Consider the following 22,163-nt stretch of genomic DNA (forward strand, 5'->3'; position numbering starts at 1 on the left):
TAGCATTCTGTTTATTGTAGTTTTTTAAATATTGGAAAGATATGACTAACATTGAAAAATCAGATATTTCCGAAAATTTTAAACAAATCTTTTCCACCATAGCAATAAATAACTGGCTACATTAACAAACAGACACGTTCAACTTGAATCTTGGCACTAAAGCTTGCCATGATGTTCTTCCTGTGACCTATAAGGGAACATAACTCTTTGAATTTCCATCTGAAAGTGAGCACAAGGGGGAGCAGTGATTTATAAAGCATGAAATGAACAGCCATACTTTCTGTCACATCTTTTCATTTCCATGTGTATAGCCTCCATATATCATTGTGCTGAATTGTAAAAAAAAGGAAATTTCACCCTCAGCAGACAGGCCTCAGGCAGAGCTGCACATCACCGTGTGGTGCATATAAAACTGACACAGTGGTACCCAGGTGTGACAGCGGCGGCGCTCTGCAGACTTAACACGATTCACTTCAGGACACAGAACAGATTCAGTCCTGAGTGTTTGTGCCCTTAACACCTGGGTCTCCCTACAGTTTCAATGTATGTGTGTTTGTGTGTCAGCAGGGTGATACATGTGTGTGGCAAAGGCCATTGCATGCTTGCAGGTGTGCACTATGGTGAATGCAAAACCATGAATCTCCAATGAGTTTAGTTTTGAAATGAAAAATTTAATATTTTCTACTAAAGATTTGTATTTTGTACAAAGCGTTTAAGTTTCTAGACATTTTAAAAGAAGAGTGCGAAAGGTTAGCTGGGCTGGGTACTGAAACTATAACCTTTTGACCCCAATGTTTATTTCAACACAAGTATCAACATCTTCATTCTTACATTCTAGAGATATACTAAGTCTCAGCTTAACAATCAATGTAATGTTGGCACCTGAACTTTGTATTTTGTCTTCTTTAAGATGTATTTTGGGGCTTTTTTGTGCCTTTAATGGAGAGATAGGACAGTGGATAGAGTCGGAAATCAGGGAGAGAGAGAGTGGGGAATGACATGCGGGAAAGGAGCCACAGGTGGGAATCGAACCTGGGCTGCCCGCTTGGAGGACCATAGCCTCCATACATGGGGCGCGCGCACCAACCACAACGCCACAAGCACCCCTGAACTTTGTATTTTGGTACCGCAATATCTCGTTTATCACTGGATGGCATATGTACCCATGATTTCGGAATCAAGCTAATAACCAATATATCGTCCTGATGGATTGGTTGATTTTACTCTCCATTTTTTATAGTGTTTATATGTCTGTGGTGCTTGTTCTGCAGCAATTCAGATACACAAAATGGTGTTTAAAATGCAAAAAAGGGCGTTTTGGAGTTTTGAAAGTCAAGGTTGTTTTGAATTTCTGTTCGCTTGAAATGAGAATTTGTCAAGGTCTGATTGTAGACCCTAATATAGGTCTGCATGAACCAGAACCAAGAGTCCTTCTGAAAATGATGTCATGGACTAGTGGTATCAAGTCCTCCTTTGCTCTCTGCCCTCTAGTTGTGCAGCAATAAACACCCTCAATATCAACTGCCTCACATATTCAAACATCTGTCCCCCTGAATGCCACAGGTTTAACCTTTCAACATTTCAGCCTTCAGCCTACATACTCAATATAGGTGACCTTAGTGCTCAGTGCCCTACTTTAGCACACTGTTTACGTGTCTGGGTGTGTATCTCAGTGTCTGGGCACATGTTATTGTTCCGAGCTGCAAACACCGGTGGCAGCAGAGAGAGAGAGAGAGAGAGAGAGAGAGAGCAAATGAAAGAGAGAGTCTGCCAGCTGTACTGTTTACCCGTTTCATTCCTTTACCCTTTTCTATTGGGCGAAGAAAAAGAGAGCTGGAGACAGATACGGGGAGACAGAAAACGAGACAAAGACCTGCAGTGAGACTGGCAGAAATCAAGAGAGAGACGCAAAATGGAAAGCCAGACGCTTGACAAAAGATGGATGGAGAGAGACGGGGAAAAAGTGCAGAGCTGTGAGAAAGAGATTAAATATAAAGAGGAAGAGGGCAGATGGAGACAAGAGGGAGAGAATGTTTTCCTGTTTGACAGCAGCTCATTACATCATCTCAGAGCACAAAAATGTAGTGGATGATTAAAGAAATATACAAAAGTGCATTTGAAGTCGGAGAGCTTTTATTCCAGAAGAGAGCTCATCCTGGAGTGAAGTATCTAACTAATTTATTTTTGCGTATTTCGCTCCATTTCTATACTCACTCTTAAGGCTAAAAAACAGCTTAGGTCAGTGGCCCCACATGTCAAAATATGAAGCTTTAGGTGCCTTCTTGAGTTATTTCTAGATGCTATGAACTAGCTAATTGTTTAAAGGGCCCATATTATGCTTTTTCTGGTTTTATATGCTCTTTAGTGTGTTTTCCAAGTGTCCTGTGCATGTTTAGGCACATCTATTTGCAAAAATTCAAAGTCTGCGTAAACGCAGCTTCTCCTACATCCTCCTGTTAGCTGTAGCATTAGCTGCATGTAACGCTCGATTCTAGCCCCCCTCGGAAATTTTTTGCCAGTGTGACGTCATTGTCAGTGTGAGATCACTGATCTAAGTCCATTGGCTCGTTGTGGCAAGCCCTGCCCTCATGTTGCAGGCCCGTTAACTTCTGTAGCACGCCCACGATACGCGGTAGCCTGCGGTAGCACAGTAGTGCTAAGGTGCTAATGTTTTCACTCCCAGGCCCTCGGAGCCAAAGTGGCTGCATTCCCAATATGGTAAAAGGGGCGGGACAATTCCGAGAACCGTGCTGAGCGACTGACCAATTACGGCAGAGCCGACAGGCCGACCAATCAGATCAGACTTGGCACACGTGGGGACTCTGAACGTGGGCACTTCAGAGCCTCAGAGAGAGAATCAGAAGTGAGCCGGTGCATGGAGCGGCAGTACATGAAAACAGACACTTTTTTCGAACTTTAGCTATTGTGAACGTACAAAAGTAAAAAAAAGTACATTACATAAAATTAATTAATTAATAATTAAAATTAAATATATGAACCCCAAAAAGGGCATAATATGACCTCTTTAAATGAAGCTTAATCCAAAGGAAACTGGACTGGTTGAAGATGAAAACTAGGTTTACGTCTCAGCGAACGACTCGGAAGTGAGTCATCCTTCACCATTAGCATGCTAATGATCCACTGAGGCGTACATTTCTAGCTCCGTCCAGCAGACAATTTTAGAACTGAAGAAGCCTTTGGGAGGACAGGTGACTCGTCTTCAAGATCTTCAACCAGTCCAGTTGCCTTTGGATCAAGTGATTGAATGACTCATTTAAAAAAAGTCAACTTCATCAAATAACCTCAACCTCAACTTTCTATGTTCATCTGCCCAAAAAGACATTGGCCTGAGCCAAACATTTGCACGTCATCATCATCCCAGTGACAGCCAAAAAAAAAAATCTGGAGGGTTCACGGCGGCGACTGGCAGCCTGAATCCTGAGTTTACTGTGTGGTGACATTGCATCAAAGGATGAAGAGAGGGAGTCAGCGTGACAGAGCAGGAGTCGGGAGGATGGAGAGAGAAAAAGGGGGGTGGGGGAGGAATGACAGGATGGATTGACGAAAACAGATTGTGACAGGCTGGAATGAGATGGCCTGCTAACAGTGGACAAAATGAAATGCCATTGCTTTGCATGATTATGAATGCGAATGGAACGAGCTTGGATTAATACAGCTGGGGCAAGTATTTAAAGCAGACTGATATCTGAGACAAGGAGCCTGCTTTGTGCAACAGATGAACCGAGCAACTGTCGTCCGACAGCTGAAATGTGGATGTAGAAAAATGGCCAACGAGGCGCAAAGGCGTACTTTTCCCCCTTTTCCACAGCGAGGGACACGATCTCCTCCCTACCCTTCCTGCTCCTCGTGCAAATCTGTCTTTTTTTTCCTCTCTCCATCTCCCTGTTTCTCTTTCCAACGGTGACAGACGGTGCCCACTGTGCGGTTTAACTGTTATTACACGCTTCGAAACACACTGACTCAGAGACGGGAAGAGGCAGAGATGAAGAAAAAAAAAAAGATGGATGATGGAGGGAGTTAGGCCGATTTAAAACGTTAACAGCATCAGGAAAACTGTGCTATGTGGTGGAGAGAGAGAGGGTGTGTTGGGGGAGATTAAATAAAAATAGTTGAGCTATGTGAGACCTGTATCAATGCTGAATGCATGATGTAGTCATGTGACTCAGTGTTTTAGACCACCTTGTCTGCTTTAAGGATTTAGTAGCAGGAAGTGAGGCTGCTAATGTTATTAGCATAAAAGTCTATCATTGACCTTTGGCTTTTAATTGGGCTTCCAAATTGACTCATTTCATCAGCAAAGTCAGTTTTCTCTGCAGTTTGGAACTGGTCATAATGTTGTTTTAACCCCTAATTTCCACATCCACAATCCGTGCACCCTGTGGTCCGTCAGCGCCACGGTTTTGCTCCGTCGAACGGCCCCACTGGATCCGTTTTTGGAACGTGAGCGCAGGGGAGCGCAGCCAAGATCACGTGAGAATTTAGGTGAAAAAACGAGCAACTGACACGTTGCTTTGTCTTTCTGAGGTTGCTTTGTTGTTCGTTTTGATGGAACGTCGATGAACTGATGGAAAAATACAATCGCGAGTCCGTATATTGTGTTTTATTTTGAAATTGAGCGGACGCTCTGTGCGTTTCCTCGTCTGACTTCCTTCCTCGTTCTAGTCTGTCCAGCTTGGCGCGGGCCTGCAGCGTCCTCCGTCCAATATAGTGTGAGATATGACGCTGCTGGCACGCTCCGGAGACGGGCCGCGATGCTCGCTGTAAAAACACAACCATTGACTAGAGTATGTGGAAATTGGGGGTAAATGTTCTATCCTAGTGCATTAACTAAGTAGATCTCTTGGTTGATAAACCAGCAGAAAATCAACAGTTTGAAGGTGAATACGTCTAGACCCAAAAAATGAGCCAAAACTAATTTTTATTAGATTTTATTTTCTGGTTATTGAACTTAAGAGGCTAGACGATTTCTAACCTTTCTCAAAAAAACATTTTTTATGGCTGTAACTGACTATAAACTTGCTGAAAATGTGCTCAATATTATAGGTTGTACTTTTTCCAAAATTGAAGACTCCTGGTTTAAAAGAATGTAACTGTGCAGATTATTGGTGGCTCATTTGGTACACAAAGACACTACAGAGACTTCTTTACACTACAGCAGAACTTGCTTCTTACAAACACTCACATGGAGAAACACCAGATACCTATTAATAAACACAGAGACACATTTATACAAATTGACTCTGCAGTCATGCCAGGACATGCCCAACCTACAAATGTAGTGGGGGAGGGGCAGGCCCCCCTGTATTTAATGAGAGGGATCATGGTCAGGCAGAGGGGTCAGGTTTAAAGCTACTCTTGGGCAAACAGTTGGCCGAGTGTGCTGAGGGGTCGGATACCGAAGTCCTCCCAACTTTGGATGTGTTATTAATAGAGCTGAGCTTGAATGATGATCTTTCATGTCAAAATTGGAAAACAAAAACCTTAATGTTGTCATGTTGACATAGACTATATAAAGAATGGACATACGAGTGAAGCCAAAGATTTAGAGCTCCCCCTGCTGAGTGGCTGCTGGGGACAAACCCCACCCTCTGTATGTTAACATGGGTCAAACTATAAAAATCAAAATACACATCAAATACATTTTGATCATCGTCGTTGTAGTTGTAGACGCCATTTTCTTTCATTGTATTTTTTTCTGTAAAGTTTCTTTTTAATTAGTTATTTGATGCTATAAGACGGTATACAATTGTGTATAACCCTGTTAGCAGAGTAGAAATAGCGACAGGAAACATAATGAGCACTTGGACTTCTATACAGTAAAGCCGTTTTCACAAATATACTCCTGAAAATATCGAGATCATTTCAGAAGGACTGCTCGGGATATTCTCCTGACCTGGCAGTCCACACATGCTCCTCACGGCGGGAGAATGGGATGCAACCATGACCAGAACTTTCTCACTCTGTCACTGTGTAACTTGTCTACCACTCTCACTTGGGGACCCCCTGTAACCCCTGTTGCTAATACTGCAGCAGCATGCTGTGTTGGGTCATTCTCACCTTTTGTGGACGATTTCAAACTCAGACGGCACAAATCTGAGAAGGCTTTTGCTTTCATTGCGGCTGGCCTTACCCACGCTTCGCTTCTCATTGCTTGTTGTAGCTTTAATCATCTGGCCTGCTTCAGTCAGGATATTTCAGAGTGATATTCTAAGAACTATATTTTCAATGGCAAACCCGAGCCTACAATCCTAAACTAAATAAGTAATTTGTAGATAACACTCTTCCATCTTCATGTTTGATTTTGGTTACCATGAGAGCATGCACTCCTAATTTATCACAATTTTTTTAAAACATGTTTAATCTCGCAATATCTGAGACATTCAGAATGCTTGTACTGTAGTGTGCTTAAGCAAATGGCAGCTACTTCCACATAGATTGGTTTCAGCTTATTTGCATTCAACCCACAAACACTTAATCTCCTCTGTCAGTCATTTCATGCGCCGCTGATTTAATTAAGTCCAGTATCAAGTTGGAACGCATGTCAGTTCATACGCAGTCGTGTCTATCTGGGTATCCAGTGGAAGTGCTTGTGTGTGCTTTGGTGCGTCATTTGCGCTGGTGTATTTGTGTATGTACGAGATGCTAGAGGCATGTTAACTGCGGTGGAGCCACCAAAGTCCTTGGCAAAGCCGCAGTCCAGAAGCAGGCATGATAAGCCCGTCGGTCACGGAGGAGACGGGGCGGGGGGGAGGGGGGGAGGGGCAGTAAGGAAGAGCACACAATCACTCAAATGGTTTCGGATTTGTTGTTTTTTTTCTTGTCATGTGTGGTCAGGATTGTCAGTATTATCGTCGCGGAAGATCCTGGTATACTCCAGAGGCTTATGTAAATACTGGACTGCAGCTAAAGATTATCTTCTCATATAACTAATCTGATATTTGTTTTTCTTTATCAATGGCTTAACTGTTTGGTCAAGTTAAGAGTCAGGTTTTTTTTCCCTAAATAAGATCCATCTGTATTTAGTTCCATTTTAAATGAATAAACTAGTAATGGGAATTCACTTATTAGGCCGTCATCTCGACCTTTTCAAGAATTGTGATGGGCAATTTACACTTTACACTTATTGTTCAATAAACATGGTGTTGTAAAGAGCCAATGAGGTGCCGCTGGACGTTAAGGGTCAAGAAAGGGAAGTTTTAAAGGATTTAAAAAGCAGGCAGTGAGGAGGCACAGCTTGGTATGCAGACATGAACGTCTGTATGAACTCTCTCATATCACAGCGAGTGTTTATAGATGGGTGGCATTCGGAGTATGTGAGGACTTCAGCGACCGCCCGAGCTGCCGGGAAGTTCTACCCCATGGATCAGTTGATGTGAAAAAAATATAGTGGTGTGGATTTGAATTCAATTTGTGTCAAGCTGATTGAATTTTTTTTAACTTTTCTGTCTTTCTGAAAGTCATAAAAGTGAAAATATGGTTTTTTTTGAAAATCTGGCTGATGTTGCCTGTTTCTATAATTCACAAGTGAATGTTGCATATTTATTTATATTTATTTAACTGACCAAGCTGCAACATTTGACACGTTTGTGATCGAGACTGTGACAGAGGCTACAGCAGCTTTTGCATGCTGGGAAATAAATCACTGAAAGTGGACGCTTACCTCGACACAGAGGACCAATAAATAGATGTATGTAAAAGGAGGGCAGGAGAGATGGATGGCAAACAATTGTAGTGATGAGTGTGTGTGTGTGTGTGTGTGTGTGTGTGTGTGTGTGTGTGTGTACACGTATATGTGTGTTGGTGGGTCTGGAGGTTGCTTTGGTGATGAATCATTTCCGTTTGAGACCCACTAAGACACGGGGCCCCTGGGGGCAGCCGTTCATTTTTCTGATGAGCTCACAAAGACACAAACACAAACACACACTCTCTCTCTCACACACACACACACACACACACACACACACACACACAAACCCAACATGCCTCGCCCCCCCTTCTGATGTGACCCCAAATCTGCAGATGGAATACAGCCACGGGTTTATAAGGGCATGAATTATGCACACGCTCACACACACACACGCTCACACACACACACACACACACACACTCATAATAAAAGGTCCCATATTTCATCTTGAAATGTCAGAGGGGATGTAGCGCTGTCAACTGGACACAGTCACAACCTGTGCTTGCTCACTTACCGTTAATACGCCCTTTCAGCTTGAAGCAATTCAGAAGCGCAACAGGAAGTTGTTGACGTATAACAAACCGAGCTCCTCAGCTGGAGAGATTTTAAACAATAACAGGATGCGAGATCTGGCTGGATTTGTCTTTTTTTTTTTTTTTGTGCAAAGCAATAAACATAAAGCATTTAGAAAATAGGACAGAATGAAAATGTAAAGAAGCAGGGGAAGAGTATGCACGATGGCAGGAATGAGCTGTTTGCTGCTTTATTTGTCTGATATATAACAGAAATGGCTGCCTGAAGTCGTCAAGTTGCATAATATGATTTTGTTTTCAGGGAGGACTGGGAAGTGAAAAAGATAGAATCTCATTTGTTTGCATACACTTGCAGCAAAAGGCAATCTGCCCGGATACGGGTCCCTTTAGTCCGTCGTTTGCAGGGATCAGTGAAGGCTAAATTAAATGAACTTATCTTAAATCGACCTATGACCTTTCTGGTGCCCGTGGGCGTGGCAGGTAACTTCCACCTGCTCTCTGTAAAGTCACACTAACACACGCCGTTAGCTGCAAAACGGATAAAACTCTTCTCTTCATCCTTATCAGCCTCTTATTTGTCACAGTCGTCCTCCCCCTCTGGTTTCTCATTATGCACAACTGTGTCCCAACTTTCTGTTTCTTACACCTTCGCTTTTATTCCTCTTTTCTCCATGTCATCCCACCTGCTTTTATCCATCTATTCCGCTTCCTGTTCTTTGTCATATCTTACTAGTTCTTTGTAATGTAGTCCTGAAGCCGTCTCACCGTCTTGTGTGTTTTATACGCCTCGTGTGTGTTTCCGACAATACGTCAAGTCCGTCTCGTGTCGCTGCTTTTTTCTTCCATCCCACAATCCTTTTCTGCTCATTTCAGCTGGCACTAAGTACTAATTAACATCTGTGTTAATCCCAGAGGAAAACAGCTCCATACTGTATTTAATCGCTGGCTGTGTGTGTGCGTGCTTGTGTCCACATGTGTGACGGCCTTTTTTTGTGTGTGTGTGTTTTTTTACACACAAATTTTCATGCTGTGCTCTCTTTTTCACCTGTGCAGGACGCGACGCCATGACGACAGAAATGCAAGAGATCGCCATCACGGAGGAGAAGCCTTTACTCACGGGTCAGGCTGAAGCAAAGGTCAGAGATGATGCAACGCACGCACACACACACACACACACACACACACACACATGCACACACACACACACATGCAAAATGTACATATTGTACACTCACTGCAGACTGCATGGAAAAAGGCGTTATATAAGTGTTATCCAGGAATTGAGAAAGAGACCACATAAGTGCATTAGTTGTGCAATGGGCTTAATCTGAAACCACAGAGAAAGTGTGTGTGTGTGTGTGTGTGTGTGTGTGTGTGTGTCCCAGGAGGCAGAGAAAACAAGGGCTGGTTTGTGTCTGTTACCATTTGTGTCCTTGCTTTGTGCATGAATGTGAGTGTGCATGCCTCCATATGACAACGTGTGTTGCCAACACATGTGTTCACGACTGTGTGTGTGTGTGTGTGTGTGTGTGTGTGTGTGTGTGTGTGTGTGTGTGTGTGTGTGCGCGCTTATGTATGTGGACAGTGTGTGTGTGTGTTGGATGTGCTGCGTTGACGTCAAAGCCCCCAGAGGGAGCACGAGCGGCTCCTCTGCTCTGCCGATGTTGCCGAGCAGACACAGCGCCGCAGAGCTGAGCTGAGCTGAGCTGAGCTGTCTGTTTCTCACTGCTGACACCTGCTGGACAGACTGGGAACTACAACACTTTAAAAAATAAAAATAAAAAACAGCCACAGGGGATAAAAAATATACACATTTGTATGCTTGTAATTGGGAGCCAGTCAGTGAACATGTAGAGGATTCATTTGTGAACAGCAAAAGATAATGTTAGTTATTATGTCAATGTGATAACCCCCCAAAAAACTTGAGTAATAAATCACGTATAGGAGCTATTTCATCAATTATTATGGATTTGAATGGGCGGATCTGAGTTGCAAATGTAATGAAAAAACAGATTTTCTAGATGATATCAGGACCTCCGTCTGTCATCGTGATCTCCTGCCTCCACCCACACGCAGCTCCGCTCTGACTCTGAACACACGCTGAGCTTTAGTGTAGACTTCTTTGTATTGTATCTATGGATTGTACCCCCGCCAACCACAAACCCCCGCCAGGCCTTTAAGCACACGCCCCTCCTCCAATTGCAACTTCCCACTCCTGCTAATTTCTCCTAAGAGCGTGTGATGTCAGCAATTCATTAGCGAGGGTAAAATGGATCAAAAGGTCGCAATTGAGCATCTCGTTTTAAAAAAACCTCCCACTGACTGACTTCCTCCATCTAATCGTCAGAAGCCCACCAACACCTGCTCCCCTGAAGAGCGTCTCCTCTGCTGCTGCATGAGGAGTGTGAAGCTCCACGTGGAGTCTGAGTGGGTTTTAATTAGGAAAGGAGGCCGGAATTATCATATTAGGAGCATGAAAGACTATACACGTAATTCCTCTCTAACATTATGCTCTACATGTTATATATGCACATGATGATGGAGACCATAAAAGATCGTTTTTTATCCTCATATTCCCCTTCAGATAGTTTCTGTTTCAGTCGTTGGGAAACTAGTGAGAGTATTTCCATCCTTTGGATTTCAAAGATTCAGATATGATGTAGAAATGAGTTGATTCTAAGAAAGTAACATAAACAATGTGCAAACACTGTTAGCCCATTGGCTGAAAATCTACTAGACAGGTGGTGTATGTTATCGCGGCTACATTTTTTGTTCATGTAAATGCTAAAAATCTGATGGTACTAGGTTTAGTCATGTGAGAAAATTGATTATCCTTGAGTTTTGGATTTGTGCTGGACAGATATTTATTTAAGAGTTCCATGAGGTCATATAGACCAAACTATTAATGAAGAAAAAATGACCCGAGTAGTGTAGTGTCCGGCTTTTATCCAATGGCCCAACAAGGGACCAAGAGTTGGAAATTACCAATAGCGATTTCTTTTTCAATTGTGTGTTGCTGATCAGTTTCATTCTTTGTTTTGAAACTTTGTTAACTTGCATCGTCCCCGTTGAATAAATAAATTCAACTTGAATTTGTGTCTCTCATATTTGCCTCCCTTAATGAACTCTTCCTCATTTCTCACAGGATGCTGAGGCCGCTGCCAGGATACTGCTGGACCAAGGCCAGGTAAGACTTTTAGTTTTTAGTGTAAGGTTTAAGACTTGAGGATTGACTGAAGAGTTCAGATTAACATGAACAATACTTGTTTGTGTGAAGTAATAAATTGTGTCAGAACTGTTTTCAAATAGTGAGTTGTATTGTGTGTATTCGCTGTATAATCCTCGTAGTTGAGGACTGTTTTTGTGCAACTCTTTGTATCGGATTCTCGATACAAACTCTCAAGGAAAGGGTTTGGGTATCAGCAAGGTTTTAAATGTTTGAGTAGAATGTTCTAATATGGTTTTAGCAGATATTGATCGAAAAACAGGAAAACGATCAGTGTGGAGAACAAAAGAGACGGATTGCATGGGCTAAAAATCTGACAACGACCGAGCTTTACTTTGTCAAAAATCATCAAAAATCTGCATACAAGTTCAGCTAAGAATCGGGTTGTAGACACGGGTCTGTAACAACTCCAACTACATACTCACATATCAAGTTTCTAGTTAGACTGTCATCATTGATTAGTGCACCAGAAAGGAATTCTTGGCCCAGTTCGATGGCTTCCTATGGGTAATGTGATCTATGACGGACAGAATTTCATGTTTTAGGTCTTGTCCAGCTGTGATGCGGTCCATCCAAAAATGCAAAATGAAAAACAATGGCGGGGTTAAAGCTGTTAAATAAATCAGACATCATTGAAGGAATGTCAACATTGCATATTCAATTTGTTGGGGTTTCCTTACGCTCTCTCCAGGAGCACAGTATCGAGACCCCTCATGGTGTCCTGCATGTGACCCTCCATGGCACACGGACCACCCGCAGGCCCGCTATCCTCACCTTCCACGACGTGGGTCTGGACAGTAAGTAACTTTCTCTCTCTCTCTCTTTCTTTTAGTCTCTCTTCACGTCTTCTTTTTCTTCACCTCCCGTCTCTCTCTCTCTCTCTCTCTCTCCCTGGCAGGTAAGAGCTGCTTCTCCCCTCTGTTCAAGTTCGAGGAGATGCAGGAGATTGTCAAGAACTTCACCCTGATCCATGTGGATGCTCCGGGCCAGGAGGAGGGGGCTGCTGCCTACCCCGTAGGGTATGAAAAATCCACTTAGATCAGTGTTCACGTGCTGGTGTTCCCTCCCTCGACCGTCCTGATGTAACCTTTTTATTTTTTTTAAAGTAAACTTCTCAGAAATGGAGACAATCCTCTGTGGAAGGCTTAAAACCTAATCTCTTCCGAAAATACTCAACACTCCCATCGCTCCTATCTCCCTCTTCTCCGCTCTCTAATACGCTCTTGTCAGAGATTTAAATAAAAATCCAAACCCTTTCCCTCCGTCTCTTCTCATTTCTTTCCCCCCCCCCCAACACTTCTCTATCACGTCTCTTTCCTCTGCGTGACCGTATGAGGGGCTCAGGAGGATTTCGACTCGTGTATTGTCACGGCAACACGACTTTGACCCTTGACTCCTGCTGGTGATTCGAGGAATTGAGGCTTATTCTTCTGTTTTATCTCGGTTTTTAAATCCCTGTGGGTAAAATGGCACAGCTACTGTAATGTTCTCAATGTGAAACCATAAGACATCAAATCATCCAAAAACTACAAAGAGGTCTTCTCCCGAGGAAATACTTTTCCTTTTTGAATTAGTAATAACAATTGGGCTGTTCATCAATATTTGGGTTTCAGTTCACTATACTTGTGTCTAATAAAAACTACAAATCCCACTGTTGCATCCACCAAAAGTGCTCTGTGGAAAGTATAGCAGCAACTTGAGTTACGAGAACATCAAATCGATTTTCTTTTTTCCCCCCTGGCATGTCATTTTCTGTTCATGTAAATGTACAGACATTTCTTTTTGGGAGCACATTTCCATGTTTTTTCAGTTTCAAAAATGTTCACTTGTGTCTTCTGTCGTAGTTACCAGTATCCCTCCATGGACACCGTAGCAGAGATGATCCCGGCCGTCCTGCAGTTTTTCAAGTGAGTCAACATGATTCCTTTTGTCCTCATCACATGTAAAATACTCTTGAGCAAATGCAAACAAAAGGGAAGTGTAGACCTGCAGGAATTTCCCCTCTGATTGTTCCTAATGTTTAAGTCATGTTATGTACAGTGAATTTATGTGGGACTATGCTTTTCGGCTGCTGGAACTTCAAGTTTTATAAAGATACAGGGTGGGAAAACCTACCCTGCGCACAACCATCATACAGTGCGTCTCAAACGTCCACTCCTGAAGTGTGTCAGCCCGCACAGTTAGGTGGATGAAAAGAATCTAATTTGCACATTGATTCACGTTTCATTGAAAGTTAATGGGCCAAATAATGAATTCCTTGGAAGACACATCATTTGACTACGTCCTTGAGTGGACTCTACAGAGGTTTCTACCATTTCCTTTTTTTTTATTGAACAAGAACAACTGCATACTTCCCATTTTCTGGACTGTTTCAACTAGCAAACCCATCCAGCCAAAGCTCAATTTATCAATATCCTTGTGTCTTAAGAAAGGACAAAACAAGATGCCATCGTGGACACTGATTGAAAAAATTTTTTTTAAGCTTTAAAAAAAGTGTTTTTAAGTGTTATAGATCTAACATTCATTGATTGAAAATGAAGATCTGTGGTTTGAGTTGTGATCGGCTCGATCTTTTAATGCATCTTTATATTTTCTGTTATGAACTCGTTGTGTCCCTTTTCAGCTTCCGTACTGTCATTGGGGTGGGTGTGGGTGCTGGAGCGTACATCCTCTCCAGGTTTGCGGTGAGTCTTGTCTTTTTTGCTCTCTCATGTTCTGAATGCTCTTATGTGGTGTTTTATTGGTCAAGCAGCAGTTCATATTGTTCTAATGTGTGCAGCCATTAAGTCCAAGACAGATTTTTTCCCTACAGGGACAATAAAGTACAGAGTGTTGTAGTGTTGAAGTACTCAGAATCGGTCTTGGTCTCGAGACCAATTTTTGAAGGTCATGGTCAAAATTTAAAGCATTTTTTTAAATCTGCCTTGTCTTGGTCTCAGACTGGGCGGTCTCCAGATTTTAAATCAAGACCGATCAAGACCACCTCTGATATGCTGTTTTTCCTCGTCATTGCTGTGATTAGAAGGAAAACGTCCCGTTCTAAAAGAACAAATACCTTCACTTTTTAGTTTGATTTACGCCCGTAACGGTCTAAGTGAGTGACACGCCCACTTCACACAAGATGATATCAGTGATATTTATAGTCTTGGTCTTGTCTGGGTCTCCCCCTGCCTTGGTCTTGGTCTTGACTCGGTCTCAATCCCTAAATGTCTTGGTCTTGTCTGGGTCTCCCCCCGCCTTGGTCTTGGTCTTGACTCGGTCTCAATCCCTAAATGTCTTGGTGTTGTCTGGGTCTCCCCCTGCCTTGGCCTTGGTCTTGGTCTTGGTCTTGACTTGGTCTTGACTCGGTCTCTAACCCTAAATGTCTTCGTGTTGTCTGGGTCTCCCCCTGCCTTGGTCTTGACTTGGTCTTGACTCGGTCTCTAGCCCTAAATGTCTTGGTCTTGACTCGGTGTCTAGCCCTAAATGTCTTGGTCTTGACTCGGCCTCTAGCCCTAAATGTCTTGGTCTTGACTCGGTCTCTAGCCCCAAATGTCTTCGTCTTGACTCGGTCTCTAACCCTAAATGTCTTGGTCTTGACTCGGTCTATATCCCCAAATGTCTTGGTCTTGACTCGGTCTCTATCCCTAAATGTCTTGGTCTTGACTCGGTCTCTAATCCTAAATGTCTTGGTCTTGACTCGGTCTCTAACCCTAAATGTCTTGGTGTTGACTCGGTCTCTAGCCCTAAATGTCTTGGTCTTGACTCGGTCTCTAACCCTAAATGTCTTGGTCTTGACTCGGTCTCTAGCCCTAAATGTCTTGGTGTGGTCTCAGTCTCAAAGCACTTTGGTCTCAGGTTTGTCTTGGTCTCGGTTAGTGTGATCTTGACTACAACACTGGCGCATTGTTTCTTGTCGTTTCGTAAAGTATCGTATCTGAAAAAGTGATTTTTTTCACTCCCTGACTGATATCCAATCTGAACTACTTACACAAAGTTTAACAGTTCCACATGTCTCGTCTCTGCTTTTGCTTCTTGTCCCTCTCTATAGATTGCAAACCCAGATTCAGTGGAGGGTCTGGTCCTGGTCAACATCGACACTAACGCCCGAGGATGGATAGACTGGGCCGCTCAGAAGGTACCTTTCCTTTTACATCGTTCCTTATATCCTTTCCTAGGCAAGACGCCATTGTCAACTGCACAGGAACATTCACCATATTAATCTATTTAGTCACTTAAGTGAGTTCTATGAGATCATTTGATGGTTTTGACCCATGGCAGGATTGATTGAGTCATTGTATTTCACATTTCACTTTGTAAATGATGAACAGTCTCATTGATTTCTCCCTTTCGTCCTTCCCTCTCCAGCTCAGCTCTGTGACTTCCTCCCTCACAGAGCAGATCCTGTCCCACCTTTTCAGTCAGGTATCAAAATACAAAAAATACTTCCTGTTTTGTTTTTTTTGTCTTGCAGTTTGAAAATGTCTTCTCAAACAAGTATTTTTTTCTGTAGGAGGAGCTGTCATCAAACACAGATCTAGTGCAGTCTCACAGAGAGCGCATCTCCAAAGCGTCTAATCTGATCAACATAGAGCTCCTCTGGAAGACTTACAACAGGTAAAAAAAAAAAAACACACACCTTCAGATATTACGGGATAAACACATTCACACAACACATCAAACAGCCAACAAACAGAACTCTTTTCTTTTTCCCTCCAGTCGCAGAGACTTGAACGTTGACCGCAACAGCACCTTCAAGTAAAAACCCTCTAAACTTTTATATATTTTTTTTAAAGTCAAATCTGAATAAAACCTGTCAAGTTGTCAAAGCTAACCCCCTGATCTTATCTTCTGACTCCCTCAGATGTCCAGTGATGCTGGTGGTGGGCGATCAAGCTCCATATGAAGAAGCAGCCGTAAGTCTTAGTAACTCACATTATGTCTTATGTGTTTCTTCTAAGATGTTTTAAGCGTTGGTTAATTGTTAGTTTATCCAAGATGTGTTCAACAACGGCCTTCTCTGGAGAAATGCGTACTTTCTTTTGATCAACTGTGAATGGCGTCATGTCCTCTTTAACCCTTCAGTTCCTTTCAAAACAAAGTCTAAACTGGACTGGCGTTATTTGACTGGCATGTACTTTTGCTCGAGCACATGACCTCAACCATGAATATGATTTTTGCTTAAGTCAGCAAATAGAGATGGGAATTGGAAAATGGTGGATTGGTGGATCCAACACTACTGCATGATGTCATCAAACAACATCTTTTGTCAGTGCTTTGCTTGAATGATGGTTGTGTTTTGGCTCTGTTTTTTTGTGTATCTTTTGTTGAGTTTTATGTATTTTAAAGGCCCATCTAGGGACGGACATTGCAAATTAGCTTCGGTAATAAATGCTACAGTGTGTAGCATCTTGCTCCATATTAGTCTCGATACAAATATACATGAAATAAACAATCCATAGATGTAAAACTTAAGTACCAGGGTTTACCTTAATGACTTGGCATATTTGTAGTGGCTGGTGCATTACTGTAATGGTTTGTTTTGTTTGTGTGTGCATGACTGTATGTATGTGTGTTTGTGTTTGGTCACTCAGTTAGCTAAAGGGTGACGGTTTGTATATGTAGTTGTATAAAAGGTGCTGTGTTAATAAAGTTATTAATTGTAAATAACATGTGAATGACAGACGTCAGCTGTCCAATCACATTAGAAGAAAAAAACATTAGAACAATACTAATCCACTGCTAATGAAAGTGGGAGTGTCTGGGGCACAGAGAGCTGTGCCCAGTGGAAAACATGAGATAAACCAAATAGAGAGAAGGCTCGGATCACCTGTTTGGTGAAACTTTAAGGACTTCCATTCACCTCCATTAAGCCAAGAAGTATACATATTCAAACAGAAGTAGACTAGTACGATGTTGAACCAATTTTTAAGGGATATTGACAGACTACCAGGTGCATTGTGCATTCTCTAGTTAATGAATGTTAACATGGTTAAGAAGACTTTAACATGTTGCTATTTGAGCTGAGTGTCATTAAGTTTTCCTTTTGTTACCACTAGGTGGAGTGCAACAGCAAAATGGACCCAACAACAACCTCATTCCTAAAGGTAACCAACCGTCATGTCAATCTCTTTTTGAAATATTTATACATTTTTCCATACTTTATTATTTTTTTAAATTCACATCTCTTGACTTCCTCTGTCCTTCCTTCACAGATGGCGGATGCCGGTGGTCTCCCTCAGCTGACTCAGGTAACAAAAAACTAGCAGTTTCTGTCCGACATTTGAAACAGATGATAAAACAGGCATGACTTTGACATACCTGTTAAAATCAACTATCAAAATTAAGGCTTTCAAGACAAAAAAAAAAAAAACAATGCAATAATTTGTTGTGCACAAACAAGAGCCAAAATGTCACCTATCGACACAAATATTTAATATTTAGCAGAAGTAAGAAATACTTATGAGGTCTTTTTCAAAATTCAGCAAAACCAACCAGACACACCACTGATCAAATTTGACTGATCAAGCTGAACTTCTTGGTGTTATACTCATTCAAATGATTATTAGTTATTATTACTATCCCTTGGCTGCTACATGGGTCATAATTATAAATATCTGATATGTGCAGAATGGAATACCTGTACGCCAACCTGAATGTAAAACTGAAAAAAAATGTCTTTGTATTTACAGCCAGCGAAACTGACCGAGGCTTTCAAGTACTTCATCCAGGGAATGGGCTACAGTAAGTTGTACAGGTTGCATACAAAGTGATACAAGATGTTATAAATACAGAGGGCATGACTGTACTCAACGTTTTGATTTGTTTTAAAGTATGTTGGTCCATCTGTTGTGTGCAGGTCTTGCTCAAAATTTTCATTTTGTCTGTCACTAATTTCAACAAATCCAATGAAAAAGTCAACAATTAATGAATTCAACTAACACGTAATGTCTGTTGTAGCCAAATCCCAGTCCAGTTTAATCTTCTAGTGGTCCATTGGTTTTCCTATGGGAAAAATAGTTCCCCTGTGACCTTTACTTTCACAAATCCATCTCCCCAGTGCTCCAAATATTCGCTTTGAAATGTAGATAGCCTCAAACTACTTCATTATAATTCAGCCTTACTCTTTAGATGTGTGATAGCGTCTCTAATAAATCTAATCCTTTACTCTCTTTCTTTCCCTCCACAGTGGCTTCATCTTGCATGACCCGCCTGTCCCGCTCACGCACCACCTCCCTCTCCTCCTCTTACTCCATGGATGGGTCCCGCTCTCGCTCTCGCACCCTGTCCCAGGGCTCGCAGGGCGGTCAGATGCCGCCTAGCCCCTCCCAAACGATGGAGGTGTCCTGCTGAAGCAAAAAAATAAAAAAGAATAGTAAAGAGAGAGAGAGCGAGAAAGAGAAGAGGTGGAGGGCTGAAGGAAGGGAAAGATGAAGAAATGATAGTAACGCAGGAACAAGATGAATGGGTTACTTATTTGTCACTAAACAACTACCATCATTCCCCACAATAGCAGGAAAGGAAAACAGATGAGGAGAGGGAGGGAAACAAGACGAGTAGAAAGATTTCTGAGGAATATCTTCAGACTTTGCACAACATACAAGTCCACTCCTTTTCCTCACATCCCTTTTTCCAGCTGTAAACTATGGATTGGGCTGTTCTTAAAAAGAATCAACAAAGTATAGTCTAAAAGAGATTAATATAAAAAAAGGGGGGGATGTGGGGAAATATTAGAAACCAGTCCTCTCTTCCTCCCTCTATTGGAGCAGCCAATAGAGCCCTTTAATTCAGATGAAGGAGGCCTATAGAGACAGCACACCTGACATTAACTGATAGTAATAATCCTGAAAATGACAATGTTCTTGATGCTGATAATGTTCTCGATGATGATGTTAAAGCTAATGATGATGATGATAATGTAACAGAAAAAAAACTGTAACACTTTTCTCTTTATTAAGCAATTTAAAAATGACATAGATGAAAAAAAAAACACTATAGCAGATATAACAATGTGTGTCTACTACTTTTTAAGCTAGTTTTTACTGTGTAATTTCTTTTTTTTCTTTTAATCGGATTTTTAATTTTTCTTAACTGTAACCTGCCTCAGCAAGGGGGCCAAAGCTACCGGTTGGTTGACCTTTTTGTGTGGTAACAGCCAATGAGAGCCATTATAGTGACTACTTCCTCCTTGATGTTGCCAGGTTGTTTATGTCTTCCATTCGCCCCGTCTATAAGTGACTGTTTGGTTTTTTCCCGTTTGGTATGAGGAGTCGGGATGGAAGCTTTTTTTTTTTTTTTTCTAATTCTTCTTCTTTTGGACAGTTTGGGTAGTGCATGTCCGGTATGAGCCCATGTGAATATTGACTGGATAATATGTTTCTTTTATATTTTGGATTTGGGTGTGTGTGCGTGTACATGTGCTGCGTTGTTAGCTTGGAGTGTTTAGCTAACATGGAGGACTGAAGAAAAAGCACTATGTGAGACTGAGAGATTTTGTGTGCTTTTAGCTAGCTAGCTAGTACCCTATGGTAAGCCATAGTCAAACTCTCCCAGTGTGTCCCAGTTCAGGGGCCCCTTCCCTTGATAGACCTAGCTTACTAAGGATCCAGTGTTCGTCGCCTGTGTAGACCGCTCAGGCCGTTCCGGTTTGCAGAGGATTCCCCACTAGCTGTCCCTGCCCTTACCCTTTCGCTTAAAAGTGTGTTACTCGACCGCTTCAGATTCCGCCATCTCATTTGAATTGGCGTTCAATGAATCTCAGGATATGGTGGGCCAAGAAGGATGCGCAAGATGGATCCTTCATTAGCCGGGGTAAGAAGGATGATTTTGTCGTCTACATTTGAAGGAGTCTCCGTAATGGGACAGCGCCCCTAAATTGGGACATGGCCTACAAATAGTGCTTCCAATACTGGTGGCAGTCTCGCATTGCGTGACCTAATATCCCTGTTCATGACCTACTCAACATGAAGCATTACATCCCTACAGTAGCATACTAGCTTAGATATTTCATTTCGGTGTTACGCGTGGCCAGAGGGTTCACTGTGTATCATCTGGGTTGTACGCTCTTAGACTCGCCCGCGCATGGATACCTCCTAAAAGAAAACCCAGCTAGCATACTTGAGTTTGAGGTCAAATGAACGCCCCGCTCCACCTCTCTGTTAACAAGCAGCTTTATTTTAAGCAAAGGGGTCAGGAGATTTGTGTTTGTATGTGATCGTTGCAATGTGCGCGTATGTCTGAGGAAGGATATGTGAGGTGAATGGAAGCGCTTGTATCCTGTAAGCACAAGTAATGCAGCAGAGAGGGCCAGGGTCCTTTAGAAAACTTTAGTTTTGATTAGCGCTGAGACCAAGAAAGCCCCCTGTGACTTATTGATGACAATGTACCAGCCCCTTCACTGCCAAAACACTCAAGAGAGTAAGAAAGTAAAACTAGGACTGCACCTCTTGGAACACCCTCAAATATTTAGCCTGATATGAGAATGAAAACAGCCAATTGGAATTGGCCGCCAATAAGTATTCTTACTGCCAAAAAATAAGAGGCTGAGTTTTCCTGGGGGGTAGGGTTTCTGTCCAAATCCTGCCATTAGCTGTGATGCTAGCCAAACATGTACCTGGCTAGCATCTTTTATAATGTCTCACTGAATTTAATTTTGTTCTGTGATATTTCAATTGCAGATAAAACACAAAGCGTACCACTGCCCTACATCAAGTAGCCATTTGGATGACCATACTCTTAAAAGTGGCCCTAGTTGGACCCGAAACGATACCCTTGGAGTGCATGTGTATTTGTAAACAAGCTCCTTTTTTTCTGATGCACTGTTGCATCTGATTTTTTTTTGTTGTGAAATAAGCAGTTTCATTTTTAGTGTTGCCTCATTTGCTTTCTAATGCTCCTCTCCTAAACCTGTTTGATGAAGCATGGAGGATGGAGAGCCTCACATTGGAGATCTCAATAAAATGGTACTTGGGAGGTATTGATGATGACAACAGTAATCTGTTTTTGAGTCGCTTCCCCTCTGGCAGTTCACAACCAGCCTTTAAAAGGTCAACAACTGTTGTGTTTAGTAAGACAAACGCAAATCTTAAAGTTAAGATGATTTAAGTGTATATGTAAAACCAGGATGCTGCCATGTTTAAGGCTCATTTTCCAGAGGGCTGAAGAGTAGAATGTAAATGTTTGGCTCTGCCCAGACTTCAATTTAAACTCAAACAACAGGGCACGGGAGCATCTACCAAATAAGGGATAATGGGCGGAGTCTAGGAAAATAAAATTGCCAAATATGGAAGAGGAGCGGTACTTTTTTGTTCAGAGTTGAGCAAGGCTGTGCGATTGTAAATGCTTGTCCACTTTGTCTTTTGTTTGTCTCTTTTTCTTTTTTTCTTCCATCATATTTGTCTTTCACCTCCTTGGTTTTTTTAAATTTTAATTTTTGGGGTTTTTAACCCACGTGAAGTGTTAGTTTTACCGTCCAAATGTGCTCACAAGTTAGTTAACCGTGTGATAGTTCTTGTGTAACTTTTTTAGCATTAGAGCTGATAAGGGAGAAATAATATGAATAACAATTAAGAAAAAAAAAAAAAGATAAAAGGTAAAGAGAATACAATCAGATTTACTTGTGTGGCTAATTTCTCTGTGTAATTAAAATGGACATCCTAAAAAAAAATCAACCTTTAAATATTAATAAAAGGTTATGAGAAACATCCTGTCTCCTGTC

General features: G+C 41.9%; 1 protein-coding gene across 1 annotated transcript in view; it reads left to right on the plus strand.

Moving 5' to 3' along the window:
* ndrg2 (NDRG family member 2) overlaps nucleotides 1-22,149 on the plus strand; it is a 36,821-nt gene extending 14,672 nt beyond the window's left edge. The window contains exons 2-16 of the mRNA XM_061030944.1: nucleotides 9,295-9,377; nucleotides 11,387-11,428; nucleotides 12,159-12,264; nucleotides 12,366-12,486; nucleotides 13,312-13,374; nucleotides 14,091-14,151; nucleotides 15,498-15,584; nucleotides 15,815-15,871; nucleotides 15,960-16,063; nucleotides 16,166-16,204; nucleotides 16,311-16,362; nucleotides 17,506-17,553; nucleotides 17,662-17,697; nucleotides 18,139-18,190; nucleotides 18,636-22,149. Of these exons, the coding sequence (XP_060886927.1) occupies nucleotides 9,306-9,377; nucleotides 11,387-11,428; nucleotides 12,159-12,264; nucleotides 12,366-12,486; nucleotides 13,312-13,374; nucleotides 14,091-14,151; nucleotides 15,498-15,584; nucleotides 15,815-15,871; nucleotides 15,960-16,063; nucleotides 16,166-16,204; nucleotides 16,311-16,362; nucleotides 17,506-17,553; nucleotides 17,662-17,697; nucleotides 18,139-18,190; nucleotides 18,636-18,799 (1,104 nt within the window). The 5' untranslated portion in view covers nucleotides 9,295-9,305 and the 3' untranslated portion in view covers nucleotides 18,800-22,149. The remainder of the gene's footprint in view (nucleotides 1-9,294; nucleotides 9,378-11,386; nucleotides 11,429-12,158; nucleotides 12,265-12,365; nucleotides 12,487-13,311; nucleotides 13,375-14,090; nucleotides 14,152-15,497; nucleotides 15,585-15,814; nucleotides 15,872-15,959; nucleotides 16,064-16,165; nucleotides 16,205-16,310; nucleotides 16,363-17,505; nucleotides 17,554-17,661; nucleotides 17,698-18,138; nucleotides 18,191-18,635) is intronic.
* The last annotated feature ends 14 nt before the right edge of the window (nucleotides 22,150-22,163 follow it).

This window comes from Labrus mixtus, chromosome 23 (assembly GCF_963584025.1).
Source record: "Labrus mixtus chromosome 23, fLabMix1.1, whole genome shotgun sequence".
NCBI classification, from domain to species: domain Eukaryota; kingdom Metazoa; phylum Chordata; class Actinopteri; order Labriformes; family Labridae; genus Labrus; species Labrus mixtus.